Consider the following 26396-nt stretch of genomic DNA (forward strand, 5'->3'; position numbering starts at 1 on the left):
AGGCCTGTCTATGATAATGAGTTGCCACTCGAAAGAGGACCCTGCATCCAAGTGATCATCCTTGAGGATTCATGATGCTGGTCCAAGTTTGCTGCCCTACCATCCTTTTTCTTGGTAAGATTTGGTAGCTTTCTTTAACTCATTTCAAGTGGATATTGAGAATGTAAATTAAATCCTGTTGAAATTAATTAGATTCACCTCAAATCTATATATGTATATTAATTTCTGAAAATTAAAATTTTTTTAATATGTGTGCTTAATTTTTGGTACATAAAATTTTTGTTTCGACATGTGTACTTATTTTTTATATATGAAATTTAAGCTTATATGTAATTTTATAGTTTTTTCTATTAATTTATAGTTTATTAAATTACATTCCTAATTAAATACTTACTCTAATCCTAAAAATATCATATTAATTATATTGCATATTATATTAACTAATAAATAGTTTTCTAATCAGATAATGATATTAACTTTATCATAAAAAATAGTATATTTATTATATTTTAATATTTTATTAACTAATAAATTAGTTATCTAATTAGATAATAATTCTAATTCTAGAAAATAATATCTTAATTTATATTTTTAATATTATATTCAATAATAAATTAATCTTTTAATTATATAATGAGCTTTACCAAATTGCATAGTAAAATGTCTTAATTCAGTTTGAAATCTTACATGTATTATTTATGGAATTATCAATGAACAATTAACAAACAGAAGAAGAAGAATTGGAAAGAAACAAAGAAAAAGATGTCTTCCATGAAAAATTATGATGAATTTCAGGGAGAAAAATCAATATTTTTCGTATGATAGGCAATAATTCTTTTTGTAAAAGAAAATAGAAATTCAATATAGTTAGATATTAGATAAAGAGGATAAATATAACTAGAGTATGAAAAGATTGAAATATAGACAATTAAATAACTTATAATATAACATAATCAAAAGCTAAATCTTCAATCAAGAATTTAAGGGTTCATGAGTAATACTTTGTGTGGGAGAAATATTTAAAGTGAAAATGAGACTGAGTATTTTATAGGTATGTGAGAAAGAACACAAAGAGTTAAAAGAAGAAAAAAAGTTAATCATAGCCAAGGAGAAAAAAGAAATGTTAAAAAACTGAAACATTTTTAAGGCTAAAGTTATAAAGACTATAAATAAAAGCTACATATTAATTTATAATTTATTATATTTAATTTAGAATATATGTATTGTCTGAGTTACTACGATGGAAGCTCTTTGCACGTGGTTTTAATCCTTTCAATGATGCAAATACTATAGTGGTATATGTTTATATTAAGGTTGGGGACAAGCTCTAAGCTTGGGCTTGTTATTAGGCGGATATTACACTGCAAATACATATGTCATTCAGTTGTATTGCTTGAGCTCTTTTGGCAGATGCCTGTGCGTACTCCCTATTATGAAGAGTTTTAATATTAGTCGATGATACATGTTTAGTATGGATTTATACTTGTGTTAAAGCTAGAATGAGCTATATGCTTGGGCATTATACAAGGCTGATGTTGCTTTGAGAGCATATGTCATTCAGTGGTATTGCCTAAAGTGGTATGAGGATGCTTTTTGTATGGAGTTTGTATCCTGTCAACGATGAAAATTTTATTTGGGCGCATGCTTATATTAATGCTAGAGACAATCTCTAAGCTTGGGCATATTATTAGCGCACCACAAGGATATATCGTTTAATTGTATTGTTTGAGCTTGTGTGAGGAAAGCTTATGCACACTCTTTATGGCAAAGAGTTTAGATTTGTTCGATTATAGGGATAGTAAACAAATTTACTAAATAGCACATCATAAATTATTACTAAACGTTCCCATAGAATGTGATTGGTTCTCTAAATTAATTACTTAATTTATTAATAAGATTTATATAAATTAATGTACAAAATGTAATATTAATATAATTTGCTATTTTCTAAAAAATATTGTATTTTAAATAAAAATTTATTATACGAAATAAATCATTTACTTTTTAAAGGTAAATTTATAATATATTACCAAAGTTTAATTTGTTTACGAAATAAGGAGTAATTGTTAATTGAGAAAATTAATCATTTATTTTAGAAAAAGATATATTGAAATAAATTCAAAATGAGAAAAACACTTTTAATTTAGTGTAGATAATTTTTTGTTTTAATTAATATTTTATAATATTAAACTGAAAATATTTTATATGAAATATAGTTAGATAAAAAAGAATGGAAAATATTAAAATAAAATGCAATTCGCCTCATCCAAAATTTTGATTTTAGTTTTTATTTTAAGAAATTAATAATTATAATTATAGTAAAACATAAAACTTTTATTACTATTTTGATTTGCGATACTAACTTTATAGTTATAATAATTATATTTTCAAATCTTAATTATTAGTTTATTAATTAAAATGACGTACAAATGAATAACATAAACGTATTAAATTTTGTAAATGATATACAGCAACATAAATTTTCATTTTAGTGATAGAAAGCATTATTTGACAATTTCTTATTAATTATTTTTATAAAACAATGTGGAAAAATTGCAAAAATAGTATCTAGACTTTTCAAGTTTTGATGTTTTTATATCTTTTTTGTTTAATTAAATTTCTAAGTTTTATAAAAACATGTCAAGAGAGATTTTATGGCCAAATTCCTCTCACTAGACTGTTGACTAGGCAAGAAAGAGCCATGTATCATAATAACATATATAAAACTGTGAAGGGAAATTACAGAAAGAATTACTAAAAATATCTTATGATTAATCTTATTTAAGATTAATCGATTTAATATTTTATTAAAAATAAATAATATTAATTAATAAATAACTAAATATAAACTTAATCTAATTCTATTAGATTTTTTAATTATAAATATAATTAAGTCTAATTGTTAAAATCCAACTTTACTATGAGTACTTTTAATTTCTATTTTTTCATGGATTATTAATATTTAATTTAGTAGTTTGAATCACGAAGTTTTTGCAATCTCGTCCAAAGCAAGATGTTACTTGAAGATGGCATTAATAAAGAAAAATGTATTATAATTAGTATTATATATGTTAGCATTTAACATATTAGTTAATCTTATGTATGAAGAGTTTGAGTTATCTAAAATAAAGAAATTTAAGGGTTTCATAAATAAATTAAGTCTAATAGTTGAAGTCCAACTTTATTAAAATTTTCACATTGATATCTTATGATATACTTAGATTTTAGTTCTATATTTATTAAAAAGAATATTTATTTAAAACACTTGTTGGGCAAATAGACACTATGTAACAATGGTACCATAATAATAATAATAATAAAGAAAATGATAATAGTAATGATAATAATAGTGATAATAAAGATTGTAATGATGATGATAATAAAACTATAAAAATTTAATGGATATGATTAGAGTAATGATTTTTATTTATTTTTTAAATTGGGAAAAGTTCATATAGGATTTTAATGCTAGATAAAAATAAAGTGAATTATTAAACTATATCTAATTAGTTTTATTTTCAAGTAATTAATTAAGTGAATTATATAAAGGATAGATTACTTTTTATAAATGTCACATTCAAAATTTCTTTCAATCTGAATATATAAATTAAATATTATGTTTGGAAGCTATAAAAATATTTTAATAAAAGAATTTATTTGGAGAATGGTAAATTTTAATTAGCAAATAGAATTGGATTTAATTGAAAAACAATAAGCAAATTGATTAATTAAGTTAATTAAGTGTTAGAATTAATTTGATAATTAAATATGAGATATGGGCTAAAAATATACTAGGAAGAATATATGGGGTTTAAGTGGAAAATCTACTTGTTGGTAATTCTGTAAATGTTTGATGGGAGCGTTTTGGTAATATTATTATTAAAAGTAAGGTTAAATAAGTAACTTTTTATTATTAATAATTTGAATTAGACCTAAAAGAATTAATTAAAGGCTTGATTGAAACAACTCTTATAAGCTCGAGGTTGAAATTGAAATTAACTAGGGCCAAACATATTAAAAAATAAAAAAGAGGACTATGTGTGAATATGGGTTGAAAGAGAAAGGAAAGAAAGGAAAGAAGAGGAACGAGACGAGGAAGAACGATGGAGGTAGGAGCTGCCTTTAATAGCAAATGGGCGAGGAGCTCGTCTAGGGTGCGGTGCTGACGGTAAATAACAATTTTAAATTGAAAACCCCACTCGTTTTCATATGGATCCTAATTTTAATTATATTAGCCATCTCACTTTTTTATTCTATATTATTAAATACAAAGTAATTCTAAATTTAATCTTATTTAATTCTAAACATATACACTCATATAATCTCTGTCTAACTGCAGTTTCTAACCACCTAAAGTTTTAGCGAAATGGCGCCAAAATCAGTAAATCAGCTCAAAATTTCTGTAAATTATATAACTATGCAAAATACATATTTTTTTTTTAAAGTAATAAACCTACAAATTAGCTGATACAATAAAAAGAAAAATTCGAGATAATCTTAAGAATGTCCTAACAAACGACACATCTAGCTCAAGATCTTCAAAGTCCACCTAAGGATTTGTTTATTTCGGTCTCAAAACATGATGATGCATCGGTCAACGTTCACGATTCAGTTGTCCACAACTAGAAGTCATCAAATTGAAAGTTTTAGATCCAAGGTTTTGTTAGAGATCATCTATCTTTCTCTCTCTCTCTCTCTCTGATTTTTTTGCAATACCTTTGAACAGATTTTGATCAAAACTTGAGATTCCCAGTCTACAAAACAACCCAAAGGAGGAATCCAACATAGAAAAGAACCCAAGTAATGGATTTTTGGGTTTGATGTTGAGGCCAGTGCAATGGTTCAAAATGCTTAGTGAAGAGTTGCACTGGAGCTTTGTTTTAGAAGTGGTGACTGTTTATGGAATTAGTCAAGGAGTTGGTGTGGGTTTGAGCAAAGTTAGCACTCAGTATTACATGAAAGATGAGCAAAAAGGGCAACCTTCTGAAGCACAAGTTTTATTATTATTTTTTTATTTTAAATTATAAATAAAGAGAAGAAAAATTAAACTTAAATTGAGGTATACACCTACTAGGGTACCAAGCCTATCACTGCAAAACAAACCAATCTTAGAGAAGAAGAAGAGGCGAATATTTTAGTTTCTTTAACAATTGACTTTTCTGACGTGACAAATAATATGGCCAGCCACTGGAGCAAATGCAGGGTGCATTCTTACCCATTCAATACTTTGGTGCGGAGAAATCGGCCACCTTTAACATGTTCTTATCGAGTTCAAGAATTTAATTGAAACCATGATCTAGACTTTAAAATAACAAAAACTTAAAAGATTGGTATACTATTTTTCTCTTTTCAATATCAATGTGAATAGTTGTTAGTTTTATATTTATTTTTATTTTAATTATAAAATTTTAATTTAATTTATTCTATCATTTTATTTTAATTTAAATTATAACTAGTTTAATACCGGCATTTTATACGAAATTTAATAAAAATTATGTATATTTTATTTATGAATTAGTATTATATTCATAATAAAATTATATTATGCAGTTTTCATTTAAATTATTATAATTTCTAACATAAACTAAATAATTTCTAAATAATTAATAAAATATATATGTTATATATTCTTTATTGATATTAATTTTTATAAATATAATAACTATTATAGTATATAGAAAAGTAGATATCGTGACAATAGAGTCAACCGATTCTAATTTTAGCTTGATTCAACTAATTTTTAGAAAATAAAAAATTAATGAAATTAAAATTTTTTACGAGTTGGAAGTGAAACTAATAATTCTAGTTCTAGCTCAGAGGAAAGATTTTGACTGGTTTCTGATTGTGAGCTAGTTTCAGTTTGTCTTGACAATTACTGTTCTATTTATCAAATTTATAATTTTCAGTTTGAATATTGAAAACTAATAATATATAATATGACAATCTATAAAATATAAAAGGAAATAAAAAAATTTACACTTAAACTCTAATTTTATAAAAATATAAAATCTGCATGAACAAATAAATTGATTATTCATTATTAATAAGATTTTAATAATATAAATAAAATAAAAATAAAAGATAAAATTGTGAATAGAAGCTAAGAGAGAAAAAGGGATTAATGCAATTTAAAAAAACTTGCCTAATTTCAATGTCTTTTTTATTAAAATAAAATTTTTATTTTCTTTTTTAAAACCGTTTCTAGTAGAAATCATAAATTACAATAAGATTATATAATATATACTACAATTAATAAATAGAAAAGATAAAATACTAAAAAATAAAAGATATAAATAAATGTAAATATTAGATTAAAATGAATAAAAGCAATGAAAAAAGAGTATTTAAAACATATAAAAAATAAAAAAAATTATTAATAAACTTAAATAAGTAATAAAAAATAATTAATTAAATTTGAATCAAGATTTTATAATATAACAAGAAATGCTATATAAAAATAAAATAAAATAACAACAAAAATATAAAAAATTAAAATTTTTAATTTATTATTATTATAATTATAAATTAAAAGACAAAAAAATATCTTTTATTAATTATATTTATAAAAAAGTAAGAAATGTAATTCTTTAATAGTTATATGTGATAAGCCGTGATTAAATCAGTCTTTTTGTTTTAGCTTTTATATATATAATATTTAATTAATTATTTTACAAATAACTCATTTTTTCATAATTTTTTTTATTTACTATTTCGACATAATAATTTTTATTTATAAAAATAACTAAAATGAAACATAATTAGAATTAAAAAGTTTAATTAAATTTTATAATATTCAATCACCAAATTAATATCTCATTTTCCCCAACTTTTCGGGGGCTAACAATATTTCTGTAGCTATATTGCATTTTATCTGCTTAGTATATGATAAAAGTAAACGCGTCCTCATTGCCAAAAAGTTGTTTGAAAGTAATAGCAAGTATGGAAAAGATTCTAAGTGCCAAATGCATACATTTTGTCCCTGAATTCTGAACTATTATCTCAACTTTATTTTTCACATTTTAAACACGTTATTCATCCTATTAAGCACGTGCGTATAAAACAAACGTTATCCAACCCAAAATGTCAGTGATACTTGTTTTAGTGTTTTAAGAAGTTCTGAGAGAAAAAAGAAACTCAATTGCTCAAGATTATTTTCATTATCCTCTAGTAGTGGAAACAGAACCTTCGTCCAACCCAATACCATCGCACCCACTCTTGTCTCATACCTCCATCGCCTATCTCCTCACTCACACCTCTATATTTCTTTGTTACCACCTACTCATTTGAGATAGTTTGACAATTAACTATTCAATCTCCCTTTTCCATCATCATCCACTTCTCCTCCTTTTTGTTTTTACCTAACAATTGCTCTACTATGAGTTTGGATCTTGTGTTCTGAGTTAACGGACATGGGCACGAAAATAAATGGACTGACTAATTACTAACAGCTGAGAAGTATAATAAGAGTGTATTTTCGATTGCTGCTGGTCTTTAAAAAAACAGGTTTTTGGAATTTCTATATGCTCGGAAAAAATGTATTATTTATATTATTTATATAATTATAAAATAAAAATTGATTTGGAAAACAATGCCAATTTGGCCAAGATTTCTTTGGCCCACATACGCATATCAAAATTGTCCACTGTACGCACGCGTTCAAAAGAAGTGCTGAAATGAAAATAGACTGTATCTGTAATTCTTTTTATTATTATATAAGAAAGTCGGCGTGCATTTTATATTTCTAAATTTATATTGAATTAAATAAATATAATTTATTTCTTTCATTTAATAGATATTTTTATTTTAATTTTCAGTATTTAGATTCTTTTCAATTTTAACTTAACTTAATATATGTATAAAATTTATTTTTTAAATATCTATATTATGGAGTATTATATTACATAATATCAAAAAATAGTATAAATATAAAAAATTAAATTACATTAAAAATTAAAATATTAAATTGATTAAGCGAGAGTTAAAAGTATATAGCATTGGTAAGAATTCTCTAAGTGCTTCTACCACAATATAAATACATAGTTATGATGGTTTTGTTTTTTATTATTAGAGTTTAAAAGGAAAGATTTAGAATGCTTTATCTAATTAATAAATTCTATTTTTTTATAAACTATTTTTGTTGGACCTAGTTTTAGAAAAGAAAACATCAAATTACATTTTCTTTTAAAACCAATTTTTAAAAAGTTAAATACCAAAATATTCTTTTAAGAAGTACTTTCCCTAAACTCAATCCAAACAGTGCTATAATAAAGAAAAATAGAGTAAATCAAATCTTACATGTTATATTCTAACTTTGAAATCTATATATATTAATTCGAGACATAATTTTTTTTAAATATATGTATTTTCATTTTAATATATAAAATTTTTGTTTTGATATATATTTTATTTTTAACACATAAAAATAATTTTAATTAATGAGTTATGCTCTTAATTGTATGATAATTATAATCTAAAAATAGTATAATAATTATATTTTAATATTAGATTAACTAATGAATTATTTTTTAAAATTAAATAATAATTTTAATTCTTTTATAAGAAATAACATACTTATTGTATTCTGATATTATATTAATTTTTAGTTTTTAATTTTTTAATTAAATAATAATTCTAATTTTAGAAATAATATTATTATAAAAATTATATTTATTTAAAATTAATTTGTAATTATATAATAATTCTAATCCTAAAAATAATAATATCAACTATATTAATATTATTAGTTTATACAATACTGAAATCAATTAATAAATATCTTTAAAATAACTTTCTATTATTATACTAATATAATTTTAAAATATCAAAGATTAAAAAAATATTTAATTTATTAATATTTTTAAAATATTATAAATATATTAAATATTAAAATTTTATTAAATTTTATTTATATATTCGATTTTATAATCAAAATGATAAAAAATTCTGTGTAATTAATATTCTTAACTATTAGTATATATATATATATATATATATATATAATGACAGGAAAAGATAAAAGGGGAAATCATAAAGATTAAATTGAGATATTTCATAATTAAATCCAATAAGAATACAAACATCATATATAACATTTATTAATTCAAAAGATTCTTACAAATAATTTTGTCTTTTCTTTTAGATGAATATTCGACTGAACTCCAATCGTGACATCCAGGATAAATTATGCATCATATATATGTTAATTCTATATATATAGAGAATTGCTCATTATCCTAGGAAAACACCTTGAACTGAAGACCAGAGCCACCTAACTTTTCCTCCATGACTTGGGTCAGTCTCTCCACCATTGAAGGGGACAAATGATTAACCCAATCTCCAACCTCACCTTTCCTAAACAAATGCCTGTTCTCAAAGTTCAGGATTGACTTGCCAGATTTGTTCACCTCTAAATCTTTCAGCTTCTCTAAGCTACAAAGCTTGGCTACCTCTTCAACTTCACCTGCTTTCTCTTCTTCCATTGAAAAAGGGCAGCCAAGAAACTCGGCTAGCTTCTTCAAGTGAAAACTAATGTCTTCTTTCATGTCTTCATACTTCAAGAACAGCACTTTGTCTGGTCTCTCTTTGCTCTCATTCCAGTACCCTAACATATGGTCCCAAAATGGACCAAACCCAACAATCCCTTTACAGTACATGTTGAAACAGTCATCCAGTGACAATGGAGGTCTAGTATCTGATCTCAGCTTATTAATGTAAATCCAAGAGGAAATAAAAGTGTCAAAAGGGTTTCGGCAGATGTAAACAATCTTGCAGCTACTCTTTTTGATGGATTCCTGCAAGGAAGAAAAAGGAAGATGAGTAGCAAATAGTCTAGGGTCAGGGAGTTTTGAGACATCAGGAACTTGACCATTTGCATAAACCTTGTACTCAAAGAATGGAACAAGGTCATGAGGATTGGAGTTGAGCAAAGGGTGGGCTTTGGAGGATAATGGAAAACTCTTGCGGTTTAAGATGGAAAAGGTTAAGGCTTTTAGCCATGTGGTGCCTGATTTTGGTATTGTGGCTATAACAACATCATTGTTTCTTGCTTGGAAGTGCTTCTGGAAAGACAAAATGGATTGGATCTCTTTCGGCTGGCACCAAAACCCTTGAAATTGATAGATATAAGGAGTTCTCCAACCTCTATGTCTAGGAAGAGAAAGGAGCAATTCTTTGCATTCATGGGTTACATTTTCTTCTTCTTGTCCATTTGGCATTATTGAAGATGGCATCGTATTTTGTGAGGATATGATTATGATAAAATGGGATGTAAAATTAGGGTATATGCATCTCCTTATATATACTTGCATGTCATGCCTTTTTCCCTAAGACAAATTCTTCTTTTCTTTTTAGCACGTTCGGCACATGCATGGGAATAAGAAAAGAGTAAGTGAGAAATTATTCTATGGAACAGCTGTTCTCTAATATTTTAGAATACTTTCTATTTAGGGCACTGAAAAATGACTATTCTGCACATTAGCTGTCTTTTCTTTTTATCCAGTACTCGATATCATCTTTAGTTATTTATTATTAATATATACCACTATCACTATATTTAATGATTTTATTTTAAAATAATTAAATTTAATTTTATAAACTAAAAGATACAGAGATTTATTTTATTTTTTTAAGAATCATTATTCTATTAAATAACTACTCCATTATATGCACCAACCATTCCTTTGGATCTAAGTTTGTGGAATTTACAATCCACAGATTCAATTAATTAAGCATCTCAATAGTTAAAAGAAAAGATTATAATCAAATATAGCATAGCAACTGAATAAAATTCATTTGGTACATCTAACAATTGAATAAAATTTATTTGGTATTAGTGGCTGAATCAAACTCAAATAACAACTCATAAAATCAGCTTTTCTTAGGAGTTTATATTTATACCTTTTACTATTTAGATTTTATATTTTATGCCCCTTTGATTTTATTAATAATATAATTTTCTTTTAAATTTTGTCACGACCCCACCCGTGGACCCGTGACCGGCACTAAGGAATGGGTAGGCGTAAGGCCACCGAAACCCGTAGTAAGCCTGACACTCACTGACTTAATCAAATCTCATATCAAATTAATATTATTAAAGCCATAAATTATCTTAACAGTTACATTTTACATAATTACTTCGGTCTGCCAGAAAAATTAGGCGAGACCCGAAACTCATAAAATTTACAACTGAAACCTCTACTCTTGCAACTGCGGAGAATCTAAGATTTTTACAATTTGACATACCAAATCAAACACTACCCGATGATGAAGAAGTCGGGTTACTGAGTAAGAGTCGTGGGAGGACTAACAATCACGAATCTGAAAAAAAAGTAAATGGAGACTGTCAGTCTCGAGAGTGAGTTAAAATCAAATAATCTGGGGACTATTGCATTCTTCTCAGAAAACATAGATTATTCAAATCAGTATATCAAACCATGCACATAAATACCAATCATACTATAATCATACCCTATTACTTTCTTCACATAAAATATTAATTATTCGAATCAATATATCAACCATGCACGTAAATACAATCCATATTATAATCATACCATAATAAATAAATAAATGAATAAATAAAAATATATTTTTACTTTTACGAGACGAGTGGCTCAGTAGAACCCTAAACCCCAAAATCTAGTAGCCATTTTGGCTCTCTTAATCCAATAAGACTGGCGCCCAGAGAGCAATGCTCGACCAGGGACCTTACCTCCAGTCTGGTCACTTAAAATATCCAAGTATTTCGGCGCCCAGAGAGCAATGCTCGACCAGGGACCTTACCTCCGGCAATTTACTCAAATCAGCCCAGAGAGCCATGCTCGACCAGGGCAAACCCATAATAATCTTATTACATGTCCATGATCATTACCGGTGCGCACGCGGTCCTGATGTAACCCATCAGGCGGCATGTTCTACAAGCCACAGTTTCCAAATCGCAATCATCACATTTATTAAATATCATTGTCTAATGAAATCATTCAACACATATTGAAATAAAGATTAAAAATTTAGGATAAGGCAACGTGCAATTCGTGTCTACAGAATAATAATATATGTATTATTATAACGTTACTAATAATAATATTTATATTATTTTCAATAATTAATAATCAAGTAAAATTATTTATTTTACGATACTAATAATCATATTAAGCACAAATTCTAAAATAGCATATTAAAATCGGACTTAGCAATAGTGCAATGATTAAATGACTTTAACTCACTAGTTTAGGGCGACCTCCTAGCTCTGCTCAGGTGCCTCGGTTGGAGCGAGCCGAACAAACGGACAATCTAGTCACGAAAAATAATTTATCAAAACGCTGAAACAATCGATCATTAATCCTAGTTCTAGACTCCTAGGACTGACTATCTAAGAATCTCGACTCGGGAGAATTCTACCGAAAATCCGGCAAAACCTCCCCTACAACATGGACATTACCCCCCGTAAAAACGGGCCCAGGACCTACCAGAAAAACACTTCAAATATCCAGCAATTCAAACAACCGGAGTCGGGTCCCCAAACTTCACTATTTTCCGGCTCACTATTTTGACTCACAAATATCAAATACTCAACATAAAATAATAAGCACAAATTTAAAATCAAAGGATTTCCAAGATCAACGGCCAGAGAAAATTATCGAGACGCTCGGTCGACTCGCCTCCGGCCGCCGGAGTCCGATCAACGATCCGAGCTCACCATCGGACTCGAAACGACGAGCTGACGACGATCCCCACTTCCGATTTTCTAATCTGACACCCGATCATCCGGAGAAATTTACGAACAATCTCGGCCGTCATTTGCAAACGGAGCTCGATCGCCACGAAACTGGTGCCATTGCGAAGCTTGAGGTGAGGAGAGTCGGGATACATCCTCCGATCATCCATCCTCCGCTGGAGCTCGCGGAAAAACGCTTCGGATGCCACTCTAAATTTCACTTTGCCGGATCTTGCAACTCTGGCCACCCAGGCGCCACTTCGCGAAGAGAGCGAGAGCCGATCGCCCGACTCGGCCAACAGGGAAGCTTCCTATTGTCAAGCTGCTCCCAAAGCCACCGCCTTCCTCTTCTTCTTCTTCGGCCATCACCCTCTCTCTCTCTCTCCCGATCTACTTTCTCTCTCCCCGATCCCATTCCTTTCAATATCGACATTAGGCCCCCGAACTTTCCCTTATTACAATTTGGTCCCTCAACTTTCTTAATTACTTACAATTTCATCCAGCAGGATTCCAATTTAACCCCTAAACTTTCCTTTATCCTTTTAATTAAGCCTCTAAATAATTAATTTGGGCCAAATCTAAATTATTGAAAATACATAATTATAAAAATACCCCTAACCGACATATTTATTTACAAAAATACCAAACTCACAAATTTCTATTAAAACCCTATAAAAATAAAATTATACTCTCAACCCTTATTCCATAATAAATTTCCAATTTAGTCCTAACACAAAATTAATTTAAATAGTAAATTTCCAACTTAAAATTTAATACCATTAATCAATTAAAATACCAATTTTCCCAAAATTCTTTCATAAAAAAAACATTCCTTACAATTTCTACCATAATTTTCCAATATATAATTTTACTTATATAAATATGCATTTGGGGAAAATTTGAATAACCAAAATATAATCATTTCTCAAATAATTTACTTGAATAATTTTTTAAAATTTCAAACTAATTGGGTATAGAAAATAACTCATTTATTTGATTAATATTAAAATTTTCATTAACATTTCAAATTAAACCCAATAAAAATGAAGCTAAAATTAACTTAAATAAAAACTCATTATTAAATATATAAAAATTCCGGGTGTTACATTCTCTCCCCCTTAAAAAAAAAATTCGACCTCGAATTTAAAAGAAAAGGGGCTACACTCTAAGACTGAAACTAATTAGGAACCTCTCATCTCCACTCGGCTTCTCGAGAATTTTTTTTTTCCTCGGTAGAAATAAACTAAACCACAAGACTCATCGACAAAACCCTTTAGCAAAACTGGCGATCCTGATTTACGGCTCGTCGGAAACCAAATCTTTACTTACATCTACACATTGAGGATCCAACACGAGCAAAGGATCGAAAATATACTTCCTCAACTCAGACCTACGAACAACTGGATTTGACTTCAGAGAACATTACTAATACTTGGCGGCAAGTCCAACTTACATGCCACCTCACCAACCTGCCGACAAAACCAAGGGTCTCCATAACAAGAAAGGCCAACTCTGATCCTGCCATAAATCCACTCACCAAATTTCCTTCCTAATGACATGTCCTTACACGCGCAAAAAATTCTTAACATCCACATCACATCATCCACGACATACCATCCATCTAGTTTCCATAATCGATACAAACCATGCCATCCTGACACAAGATTCCTCTTTAAAATCCGGAAGCCTCCTTTATAATCCAACGTGGGGCCTACGTTGCCGACTTACTCTCGTCATCCGGAGAATCCTAAGCTAACACCATTTACTTGAAAGATTACATATTTACTTACTTTATAGCCAAATTATTATTATCTTGAAAAACACTTTTACAAAATCGTAAAATCTCTAGCCATTTTTTTCTTTATATAAAATTCTACAATATCGCGGACCAGGGTGATGATGCCCCTATCACCAAGGGTTGCAATGCACGATGTATGATGCATGCCCTAAAATGAATTTGTGCATGCCTAATAGTGAAATGCCATAATGCACTCTTACGGGATTGGGCGCAATATTGTATTTCAAAAACACTTGTCCTACTTAGAAAAATAAATAATGTTCGCTTAAGTTTCTCTGGATTCCGAGCATCCGAAAATACTCCTACCACCTTTCTTAAGCTTCTTACAACCACAAAACTCAACCATAAAAGCTGACATCCGCTCGACATCCCAGGTACTAACTTTGGCGCTACTCAGTAAGGCGTGCGATGCGATGAGAGTCCATGACACGACCGCAACCACGCTCTACACTAAAACTGCGGTGCCCACCATCGAAACAACAATCAAAGCTTCTAAAGGCGATTGCACTAATCACTTGAAGAAACATCACGAGTCTATCGCGGCCGGATCTTCCCATCGCTACAAAGCTCATTCTCAGCACAACACCAAAGACAAGCTTACGAGAAAGGAAAGATCGACTCTCTAACGTTGAAGGCCGAGACGAGTCAATGAAAACAACAAGACAGACTTAATCCTAACTCCGCAGTACCAAGAAAAATCTTAACTTAGGTCGAAGGAAATCAAAACCTAAGCTCTGATACCAACTTTGTCACGACCCCACCCGTGGACCCGTGACCGGCACTAAGGAATGGGTAGGCGTAAGGCCACCGAAACCCGTAGTAAGCCTGACACTCACTGACTTAATCAAATCTCATCTCAAATTAATATTATTAAAGCCATAAATTATCTTAACAGTTACATTTTACATAATTACTTCGGTCTGCCAGAAAAATTAGGCGAGATCCGAAACTCATAAAATTTACAACTGATACCTCTACTCTTGCAACTACGGAGAATCTAAGATTTTTACAATTTGATATACCAAATCAAACACTACCCGATGATGAAGAAGTCGGGTTACTGAGTAAGAGTCACGGGAGGACTAACAGTCACGAATCTGAAAAAAAGTAAATGGAGACTGTCAGTCTCGAGAGTGAGTTAAAATCAAATAATCTGGGGACTATTGCATTCTTCTCAGAAAACATAGATTATTCAAATCAGTATATCAAACCATGCACATAAATACCAATCATACTATAATCATACCCTATTACTTTCTTCACATAAAATATTAATCATTCGAATCAATATATCAACCATGCACGTAAATACAATCCATATTATAATCATACCATAATAAATAAATAAATGAATAAATAAAAATATATTTTTACTTTTACGGGACGAGTGGTTCAGTAGAACCCTAAACCCCAAAATCTAGTAGCCATTTTGGCTTTTTTTAATCCAATAAGACTAGCGCCCAGAGAGCAATGCTCGACCAGGGACCTTACCTCCAGTCTGGTCACTTAAAATATCCAAGTATGTCGGCGCCCAGAGAGCAATGCTCGACCAGGGACCTTACCTCCGGCAATTTACTCAAATCAGCCCAGAGAGCCATGCTCGACCAGGGCAAACCCATAATAATCTTATTACATGTCCATGATCATTACCGGTGCGCACGCGGTCCTGATGTAACCCATCAGGCGGCATGTTCTACAAGCCACAGTTCCCAAATCGCAATCATCACATGTATTAAATATCATTGTCTAATGAAATCATTCAACACATATCGAAATAAAGATTAAAAATTTAGGATAAGGCAACGTGCAATTCGTGTCGACAGAATAATAATATATGTATTATTATAACGTTACTAATAATAATATTTATATTATTTTCAATAATTAATAATCAAATAAAATTATTTATTTTGCGATACTAATAATCATATTAAGCACAAATTCTAAAATAGCATATTAAAATCGGACTTAGCAATAATGCAATGATTAAATGACTTTAACTCACTGGTTTAGGGCGACCTCCTAGCTCTGCTCCGGTGCCTCGGTTGGAGCGAGCCGAACAAACGGACAATCTAGTCACGGAAAATAATTTATCAAAACGCTGAAACAATCGATCATTAATCCTAGTTCTAGACTCATGCGGTGGCTAAGAATCTCGACTCGGGAGAATTCTACCGAAAATCCGGCAAAACCTCCCCTACAACATGGACATTACCCCCCGTAAAAACGGGCCCAGGACCTGCCAAAAAAACACTTCAAATATCCAGCAATTCAAACAACCGGAGTCGGGTCCCTAAACTTCACTATTTCCCGGCTCCGCCACACAACACAAAATACGAGGCATGCAAACTGACAGACGATTATTTTTGACTCACAAATATCAAATACTCAACATAAAATAATAAGCACAAATTTAAAATCAAAGGATTTCCAAGATCAACGGCCAGAGAAAATTATCGAGACGCTCGGTCGACTCGCCTCCGGCCGCCGGAGTCCGATCAACGATCCGAGCTCACCATCAGACTCGAAACGACGCGCTGACGACGATCCCTGCTTCCGATTTTCCAATCTGACACCCGATCATCCGAAGAAATTTACGGACAATCTCGGCCGTCGATTTACAAACGGAGCCCGATCGCCACGAAACCGGTGCCATCGCGAAGCTTGAGCTGAGGAGAGTCGGGATACGTCCTCCGATCATCCATCCTCCGTCGGAGCTCGCCGGAAAAGCTGAAAAACGCCGGATGCCACTCTAAATTTCACTTTGCCGGATCTTGCAACTCCGGCCACCCCAGGCGTCGCCACTGCTGCTAGAAGAGAGCCCTTGCCGAGAGGAGCCGATCGCCACTCGACTCGGCCGCCAACACCACCGGAAACGGCCAGAATGGCCTCCGAAAGCCGCTGCTCCTACGCGCGATTCCTGTTGTCAAACGCTGCCGTTCTCCGCCGCACGCTCGCGCCCGCCGCCTACTGCTCCGACGGCCAGCCCGTGCACTTTCAAAGCCGCCGCCTTCCTCTTCTTCTTCTTCGGCCATCACCCTCTCTCTCTCTCTCTCCCGATCTACTTTCTCTCTCCCCGATCCCATTCCTTTCAATATCGACATTAGGCCCCCGAACGTTTTCTTATTATAATTTGGTCCCTCAACTTTCTTAATAACTTACAATTTCATCCAGCAGAATTCCAATTTAACCCCTAAACTTTCCTTTATCCTTTTAATTAAGCCTCTCAATAATTAATTTGGGCCAAATCTAAATTATTGAAAATACATAATTATAAAAATATCCCTAACCGACATATTTATTTATAAAAATACCAAACTCACAAATTTCCATTAAAACCCCATAAAAATAAAATTATACTCTCAATCCTTATTCCATAATAAATTTCCAATTTAGTCCTAACACAAAATTAATTTAAATAGTAAATTTCCAACTTAAAATTTAATACCATTAATCAATTAAAATACCAATTTTTCCAAAATTCTTTCATAAAAAAAAACATTCCTTACAATTTCTACCATAATTTTCCAATATATAATTTTACTTATATAAATATGCATTTGGGGAAAATTTGAATAACCAAAATATAATCATTTCTCAAATAATTTACTTGAATAATTTCTTAAAATTTCAAACTAATTGGGTATAGAAAATAACTCATTTATTTGATTAATATTAAAATTTTCATTAAATCATTTCAAATTAAACCCAATAAAAATAAAGATTAAATTAACTTAAATAAAAACTTATTATTAAATATATAAAAATTTGGGATGTTACAAATTTCTTTTACGGTTTGGTATCTCCTGCAATCTCTTTATTTCGGTATGTAAAATCTCAAAACATTCTTGATTAATATTGGATATTTATCCAATCTGTTTGAATTCATGGTATATGCATCAATTAATGTGGAATATATATATATATATATATATATATATATATATATATATATATTACAACCATTTAATTTAATGGTGTAAATTAAACATAAGTAGTGTCCATAGGGTACATGTAGAAGTGAAACAAAAGAGCTTTTCCTTTTTCTTGGTTTTTCAGGGAAAAAGTGAAATAAAGATGAATAACAAGCATATGTTCTTTTTTTAGAAAAATAACAATCAATCATATGCTGATTTGGGCTTAATTTTGTGAAATTTACTATGAGGTCTATATATGGTGGGTGACCTTAAAATTAATATAAGTCTTAGGGTGGATCAATGATCCAGATGGTGTTAAAAATATTAAAATAAATTCCTGAAGCCTCAGTCTCATAATTTAAGTTTTTTGGTGAAATAATTATTTAGTAGATGCATTCAATTATTATTATTATTATTATTATTATTACTTTTTCTACATCATATACTGTAATAACATTTGTCTTCTAACCCTAAGTTTTAAAATTTTAATATTAACTAAATTGGTTGGTGAGTATGTCTAGGTAAATATTTTATTAGATAATTTACTTTTGATAATAAAAATATATTATTACATTTGAAACTTAGCTTAAGTGGCAAGAGCAATTGCTCTTGAAAGATGTTTCGCATTAGATGATATTTTGTCTTTATGGCGTCTGGAAGGGGATGTCTATTTCCTGTTGTGTAGCATACGAACTATTGGGTCTCCAATGGATAAAAAAATAAAAATAAAAATATATTATTATTATTATAATTTAAGTAGATGAATAATTTATTTTCAAATAGATATTACAAATAAATTTAATACAAAAGTATACTACCTTTTCCCCAAAAGAAAGATATGAAAAGAATAGCAAAATCAGAGGTAATTATCCGTTCTGGTACTAAAATTTTACACTATAGTTACATTTAGTATCAATTTTTTAATTTTTTCTTTTTAATATCAAACTTTCTATTTTTAATTTCAGATTGTGTTTCTAGCTAACTTTACACTACATTTTAGCTGGAAAAGAAATATATTCTTAAAATTCACCATATTGGACATCATATTACTGGATCAATTTAACTATTATGGCTTGAATCAATATGCTAAGCGAAATGTATATATCTCAAATATTGATTCTATTCATAATTAATTAAATATTTCATATAACATTGCTTCTAATACAACAAATTCTAAAAATTTATTTCTATTTCGATTCATACTTTATTCAAAATTGGAGAGAATCTTTAAATAAAATAGAAGGTTTAAAACTAAAAATAAATTAAAGAATTAAATCAAATGAAAACACTCAAGCATGAAATTACACAATCATACCATACCACCATAGTACATTCAAGATATTTCAGTAGAGATTCTATTTTGGTCCTTGTACAATGAAATCAATGTTTTACATGATTAACTTGGCACTTGGAGTGAGTTGGGTATCAAGAACTTTGCTCAAACTAAACAAACATGTATTATTCTGATGTGAGATCCTCCTGAACCTTTACATATTGATAATGACAGTGATAACTATTCCTTTTCTTTCATATCAAGTGTTTTTTTTTAAGAATTAAAAAATTTAATTATCTATTATTTTTATTTATTCAATATAATAGAAGGGTAATTTAGTTTGATTTAAGTAGTTTATTTATAATTAAGACTATTAAATATTTTCTTAGTTTAAATAAATTATCAAAAAACGACAATTAATATGAAACGGAGAGTATTATACTGCTCAAATAAGAATAACGTTATTGTAATTAAACAAATAAAAAAATTACAATCAAAATGAAAACTGAGTAGAAATTCATTCATGTAATCCTTTGTGATGTTGTCCCAATTGACAGAAATACTGAAAGGGGAAACACTGGAAAGGCAGAGTTCTCGAAATTGATTGATGTAAGTGCATGAGCTTCTCATGTTCAGAGTTTTTCCAACCTTCAAATGAGTGGTTTTCAAGGACCAGTTTTGCAGCAAAATTAGACCCCAATAATGTTATAAGGCCATGTATGGATTGGGTGTGCCTCACAGAGTGTAAAGGTTGCGGTCCCAAAATTACCAAAAAGATTATTAATTGCAGGGAAGGAAATGCTCCCAGTAGTCTTTGTTATCTGTGTTTCCATACCCAAGGAATGCCCTCAAATTGTGACACCAAATAAGAGTGGTCCTTGGAATGAAATAAAATTAAAATCTCATATAATATATGTAAAAGGTTTTAAAATAAAAATAAAAATAAAACTAATAAAACAAAATAAAATAAAAGTTCAAAACTCTAATAGAATAAAACTACAAAGTTTTCAAGAGGGTTAATAATGGATTTTACCTCTAATGTACAAAGAAAGGTCTATCCCTTTTATGCAAGAATGATAAACACATGAATTGGTTTTTGAAGATAGGTTAAAGTTCTCACTTCTGTCTAATGCAACTCCTCCATTATTTACTTGGTGTTCCATTCATGGGTTTTTCTTTTTCTCTAATTGGTAAATTTTGTGGTTATTTTTCTTTTCATCACTTTATTTTGACTTTATATTTTTCACCCATAACATGAGATGAACTTCAACCATTCAAGAATAATCATTGACAAAATATAATATGCAACAAAATCACACTTAGAAATTATGTGGTAAGTCAAATGTGATTGCTAAAAATAAAAATTTGAAAGTTAGTAAAAAATCTAAATAAAATTTAAAAAATTATCATGTGATTTGATGCTTTTTCACTTGAGAAGTAGATATATTTTTATATTAAATGAATATTAGATGCTTTATTTTTTTAATTTTTTTAAGTATATATTTTATATTTATTATTTTTATATAATTTTATATGTATTTAACATAAACCATTGCTAAAGTATAATTTTATAAGCATGTAACATCTAAAAATGCATTATAGAATTTATAAATATATTAAAATTTTATTTAAAAATTATTTTTAAATTTAATTAAAATTAAAAGATATATATATTTTAATAATTTATTATTATTATAAATTATATAATCGGATGTTAAATTATTTAAAAATACTTTGTTATTAGAAATTTTTATTTTTATTAATATTTACAATCTAAAAAATAAAAAAAATATTAAATATACCTATAAAATACTTAAAAAATAAAATACAAGCCACTCATTTAATACAAAAGATATATTTATTCTTTAGATATAAAAGCGTCAAACCACAACATACTTTTATGAACTTTATTCTAAAATTTTTATCTTAAATTTAATAATATAGCTTTTAAAGGTTTTACGCGTTTTCATGTTGATTTTATTAAATTTTTATTGATTCGTAATTATTTTCTTTTAATAATCATTACAACTAATTTACAATGTCATCTTCTTATTATAAAATCATAAAAATTATTACTAAAAAATATTTTTAAAAATAAAAATATATTTATTTTAAAATTTTGAAATACTTTAATAAAATAATCTAAAAATATAAAATAGAAAATATAATTATATTTTCTATTTTATAATGACCATCGCTTTTTAATAGTCCATTTAGATTAAATAATATTTAATAGTCTTAATTATAAAAATTAATTAAATTAAACTAAATTATTTTTATAAATATTAAAAAATTATTACATCTATTCTAACATAAATTTAAAATAAAATATTAATATTATGTAAAAAATATCTAAAAATCACAAAAAATTAAAATTCATTTATTTGAAAAAATCAAAATAGAGGAAGTAATAATAGAAGGAATAGAGACAAGGACACCGACAATATACCTATCTATTAGAAAGAAAGAAAGAAAGAAAGGGAAGAAAAACATCATAAAAAGTATCAAAAAACGGGACCCCGCAACGAGGACATGAAAATAAGGGTCCGTGTGAAAACTGCGATATAACTGATATGTCAGGTGAGGTGTTACAATTTGATGGGTAGTTAGTTGTGGCATTCCACGTGTACTTCACGTGATCAGTGGTAGTGACTAGTGTTTTCTGTCTAAATTCCGTCTCAAACTGCAATTCTCATATGTTACATCATATGATGTCGACAAGTATTGTTGATGAGTCAATATCATGTTTCTGTTTTTTTTCTTAATTATGTTTTTTGGCCTTTGCCGTCGTCCACTTTGCTTCTTTGTGCTTTCTTAAATACATAGTCAGCAACAAATAAGGATTTTTAATTAGTATATTACCCTTAATGGGTAATCTGTAGGACCAGGGATTTTATATACTTTTTGGAGTTTGAGTCCAAAGATCAGATGTTAATCATGTTAGCCCCTTGTTTTTATTTTTTCATATATTACACATTTTGTTTTATCAATAGTAAGAGATTTAGCTTTCCTTTTTTGCTCCATCATCCTTTTGAATGGATGGAAGCTTGTTGGGCCTATTAAAACCATTTAATTTATTTTTATATTTTTATTTTTATTATATAATAATATAAATTAAATTAATATTTTTTTAGTATTATTAGTACTTTCTCTGACAAAACTAAAAAAGGTAAAGATTAAGATTTTCAGAGAAAAAATAGGGCCTTCTGTGAAATTTCTTGTTTTCTTTGTCCATTCTTCCTTGTACTTGCAAGGATGAAGGAGAGCGTGTCGACCCTGGCTATCTATGTTTCTCTTTTCTCAAAGTCAGAAAAATCAGGGTTCCTTTCAAACTATTGTGTTCTCATGTAAAAGACATATTCGTGCAATTGTTATATTTTGGGGTGAGGTCTATCTAGCATCGTCGACCTCGAACAGATAACACGTGCGGACTACTATTTAAAAAAAAAAACGCAGCCTCAATTTTTGACTTAAATGGCTAATTAAAATAAAAAAAAATTGAAAGTTCAGACCATGATTTCTTATTACAGTAAAAATTCATTTAAAATAAAAGAACGACACTACACTACTGTCGAAAGGTCAGCTTTCTTCCATAATCTCTTGAAAAACTAATAGACTCTTCTTCTTCTTCTTCTTCTTTTTCTTCCACATTGTTTAAATAAAACTTCCAAAAGCTCTAGTAATGAACTTTGATGAACCTATTATTTCGACATGTACAAAATATTTGATAAATCTCAAGTGATAATTTAATGAACCTGCAATTTAAAGATAATGAACATGTTTGTTATAACCTATTAGTAATGAATATGTTGTTTCAATATGTTAAAACATTTGATGAACCTCAAGTGATAATTTGATGAACATGCAAGTTTAAGATAATGAACTTGTTTATTATAACCTATGAATAATGAACCCTAAATGATAATTTGATGAACCTGCAGTTTGAAGATAATGAACTTGTTTATTATAACCTATGAATAATGAATATGTTGTTTCCACATGTTAAAATATTAGTGAACCTCAAACAGTAATTTGATGAACCTTCAGTTTGAAGATGAACCTGTTTATTATAACCTATAAATACATATTTGCTTTTATGCATATATAGCATATTCATTAGTTAAGACTACAAATTCATTTGTTAATCATATAAGGTTCATTATTAATAAAATTCATTTATCGAATTTATTAGTTCTTATTGCTAATAATTATTATTTTGCAGGATAAATATGGATAGTAAAAACATCTCAGAAAAAAAAATTCCGCAAAAAGAATCCAAAAGGGCAGATAAGAGGACTGGAATTGAGGAATCTGATAATGACAGCACACATCTGGTTTGTTCAACATGATCAAGAGACTGTCACCGAAGCAACGTCAAGCAATTGAAGACATTGGCTTTGACAGCCTTTTGAAATTAATGCTATGTGAATGTCAAGAACAGTTAAGTAGATACATTGTTGAGAATTTCAATTTTTATATAAGTACTTTAGTTTCATAGAAAGAAGAATTTAAGCTGGGTGTAGTTTCTATATTGGATATTCCTCATGGTCTTAAAGTTATTATAAAAGCTAAAGGGGATAATAGTAGCAATGAAAATAATTAGTTACTAAAAGAATGGAGGAAAAGATGGGTTGTAAATTCTGGTAGTCTTATAACAAGAAGTATGATTGATGAAATAGTGAATAGAGGAGATCACAGTGATGAATTGAAGAGAGATTTTGCTGTTTTTTGTTGTCTCTACTATGCTGAAGGGCCACCAAGGTAGAAAATGCAACTACAAGATTCTATTTTCTCTAATCAATGTCAATGAAATTAAGGAGTTCAATTAGTGTCATTACATAATAAAAGCCTGGTACAATCTGTTCAAGACTTGAAAACGAAACTGATGATTTTTTTACTGGACCTCTCACATTCTTTTTAGTAATTGTACTTTACATCTGTTTGTGATTTCATTAGTTAATAAATGCATGTTTATTAGTTTATACATATAGGTTCATTATACATATAGGTTCATTAATTTATACATATTGGTTCATTAGGTAATACATATGTGTACAATTACTATATATATATATATATATGTTCATTAAGTTAATTACTAATTTGTTTTCAAAGCTTTCTTACCTAGACAGAGTTGCTTTCAAAGTAAGAGATGATCACAGTAGAAAGTTTCCAACACTCTCTTCCTAGACTGCTCAAAGTGTTAAGAAGAGAGTCAAAGAAGAACTCCAAACAGGTGTATTTGGAAAAGAAAAAGTTGTAAACATAATCAAGAATGTCAAAGATGATGAAAAGCAAGCAGAAGAAAGTGAAGATGATGTAAACCAAAGAGCTAAAATTCCTAAATCTACAAATATCAAGAAGGTAAATTTATTTTGTATAATTTTTCATAGTACTTAGGTTCATATAATCTACACTACATGTTCATTAAATTATGTATCTATATTCATTACTATAAATGAATAAGGTTTTATGTCTATAGAAGTATGTGGAAAAAGTACCTATTGTTCTAAAGAAAATGGTTGAAGCGGTGGTTGAATTTGGAGAAGTAATGGCAGAGATATGAAGAGTGCATAAAAGGAGGGGAATATTGAAGAAAATATCACTTTCGTATCTAAAATGTTCAACAACATTTCAAGCTCACAGGGAGAGGAAGAACTAATACTGATATTGAAAAACATGATGAAAATGATGATGACTTTTTCAATGATCCAAGTTTCCTTGATACAGTTGCGGAACTTGAAAAAGCAATCAGTAAGATACAGAAACACTTTGTAGCAAAAGGTAATAATGCTTATTCATTCTCTTTGGGCTTCACTCCTGAAGAAAAAAATGAAAATGGTTAACAAGAGAAAGAAACTGATATAGCTACAGAAGTTGATGTTGCTGTAGCTGAACAGGCTCAATAAGTTTTTCTTGAACTTAAAACACCAGTTGTTGAAGTTAGAGGCAATCCCGTAAATAAGCAAAGTGAAATTTTTTTTTTATAAGTATCTTACATAAATCTAATTTTTTTCTTTTATATTTAAAGAAATATCAATAAGTATTACATAAATGCAATTTTAGATGAGAAGGTTTATGAAAATATTGTATTAATTCTGTAGGTTTATTATTTAACTCTTATATATTCATTAAAATCATTTTACAGGTTCATCATTTTATCTCTAACATGATTAGTAATATTTTATGGTGTTTAAAAATAAGATGTAGATTCATTTAACAATAACTATTGGTTCACTGGTTTCTAAACATAATGAATATGTTCCTTTTCGATAATGGAACTGAATTATGAGCATTATGAATATGTAGTTTCTAGACAATAATTATAATATTCTTTTAACAATTTGTATTTATATTTTTCAATTTAAACAACCAACAAATATATTATTACCTGTATTTAAAGATGAATCCATATTTATAGTTGAACATTTAGATGCACTAATATTTTTTTGATTTAAAATTTTTAGATTTTTATTTATTTAATCTTCTATCTCTAACAACAATTCTTCAATAAAAAAAATGAGAATTTTCAAATCTATCAATGAAAAGAAAAGACGAAAGAAACAAAAAAACGAAAAATAATAGAATTATGAACCAGAGAATGAAGATTTGAATTATCGATAATAGAGAATGATGAAGACAAAATAGAACCAAACAACGAAAAAACATATAAATCAGCAAAAACAAAGTAGG

At 28.8% G+C, this 26396-nt stretch overlaps 1 protein-coding gene and 1 long non-coding RNA gene across 2 annotated transcripts; one reads left to right on the forward strand and one right to left on the reverse strand.

Annotated features, from left to right (window-relative positions):
- Positions 1-9030: 9030 nt before the first annotated feature.
- Positions 9031-10244, reverse strand: LOC8279466 (cytosolic sulfotransferase 15). Its single transcript, XM_002538074.4, has one exon. It carries the CDS (start codon positions 10227-10229, stop codon positions 9234-9236), a length of 996 nt encoding a protein of 331 aa, XP_002538120.2. The 5' UTR covers positions 10230-10244; the 3' UTR covers positions 9031-9233.
- Positions 10245-24782: 14538 nt separating this feature from the next.
- LOC125370887 lies at positions 24783-25690 on the forward strand. Its single transcript, XR_007217083.1, has 2 exons — positions 24783-25067; positions 25186-25690. It is a non-coding gene; the product is annotated as an uncharacterized LOC125370887 (long non-coding RNA).
- The last annotated feature ends 706 nt before the right edge of the window (positions 25691-26396 follow it).

Source organism: Ricinus communis, chromosome 8 (assembly GCF_019578655.1).
Source record: "Ricinus communis isolate WT05 ecotype wild-type chromosome 8, ASM1957865v1, whole genome shotgun sequence".
Taxonomy (NCBI): Eukaryota; Viridiplantae; Streptophyta; class Magnoliopsida; order Malpighiales; family Euphorbiaceae; genus Ricinus; species Ricinus communis.

Coding starts and splice junctions, on each gene's coding strand:
- LOC8279466 (XM_002538074.4), bottom strand. CDS start 10,229: ATGCCATCTTCAATAATGCCAAATGGACAAGAAGAAGAAAATGTAACC.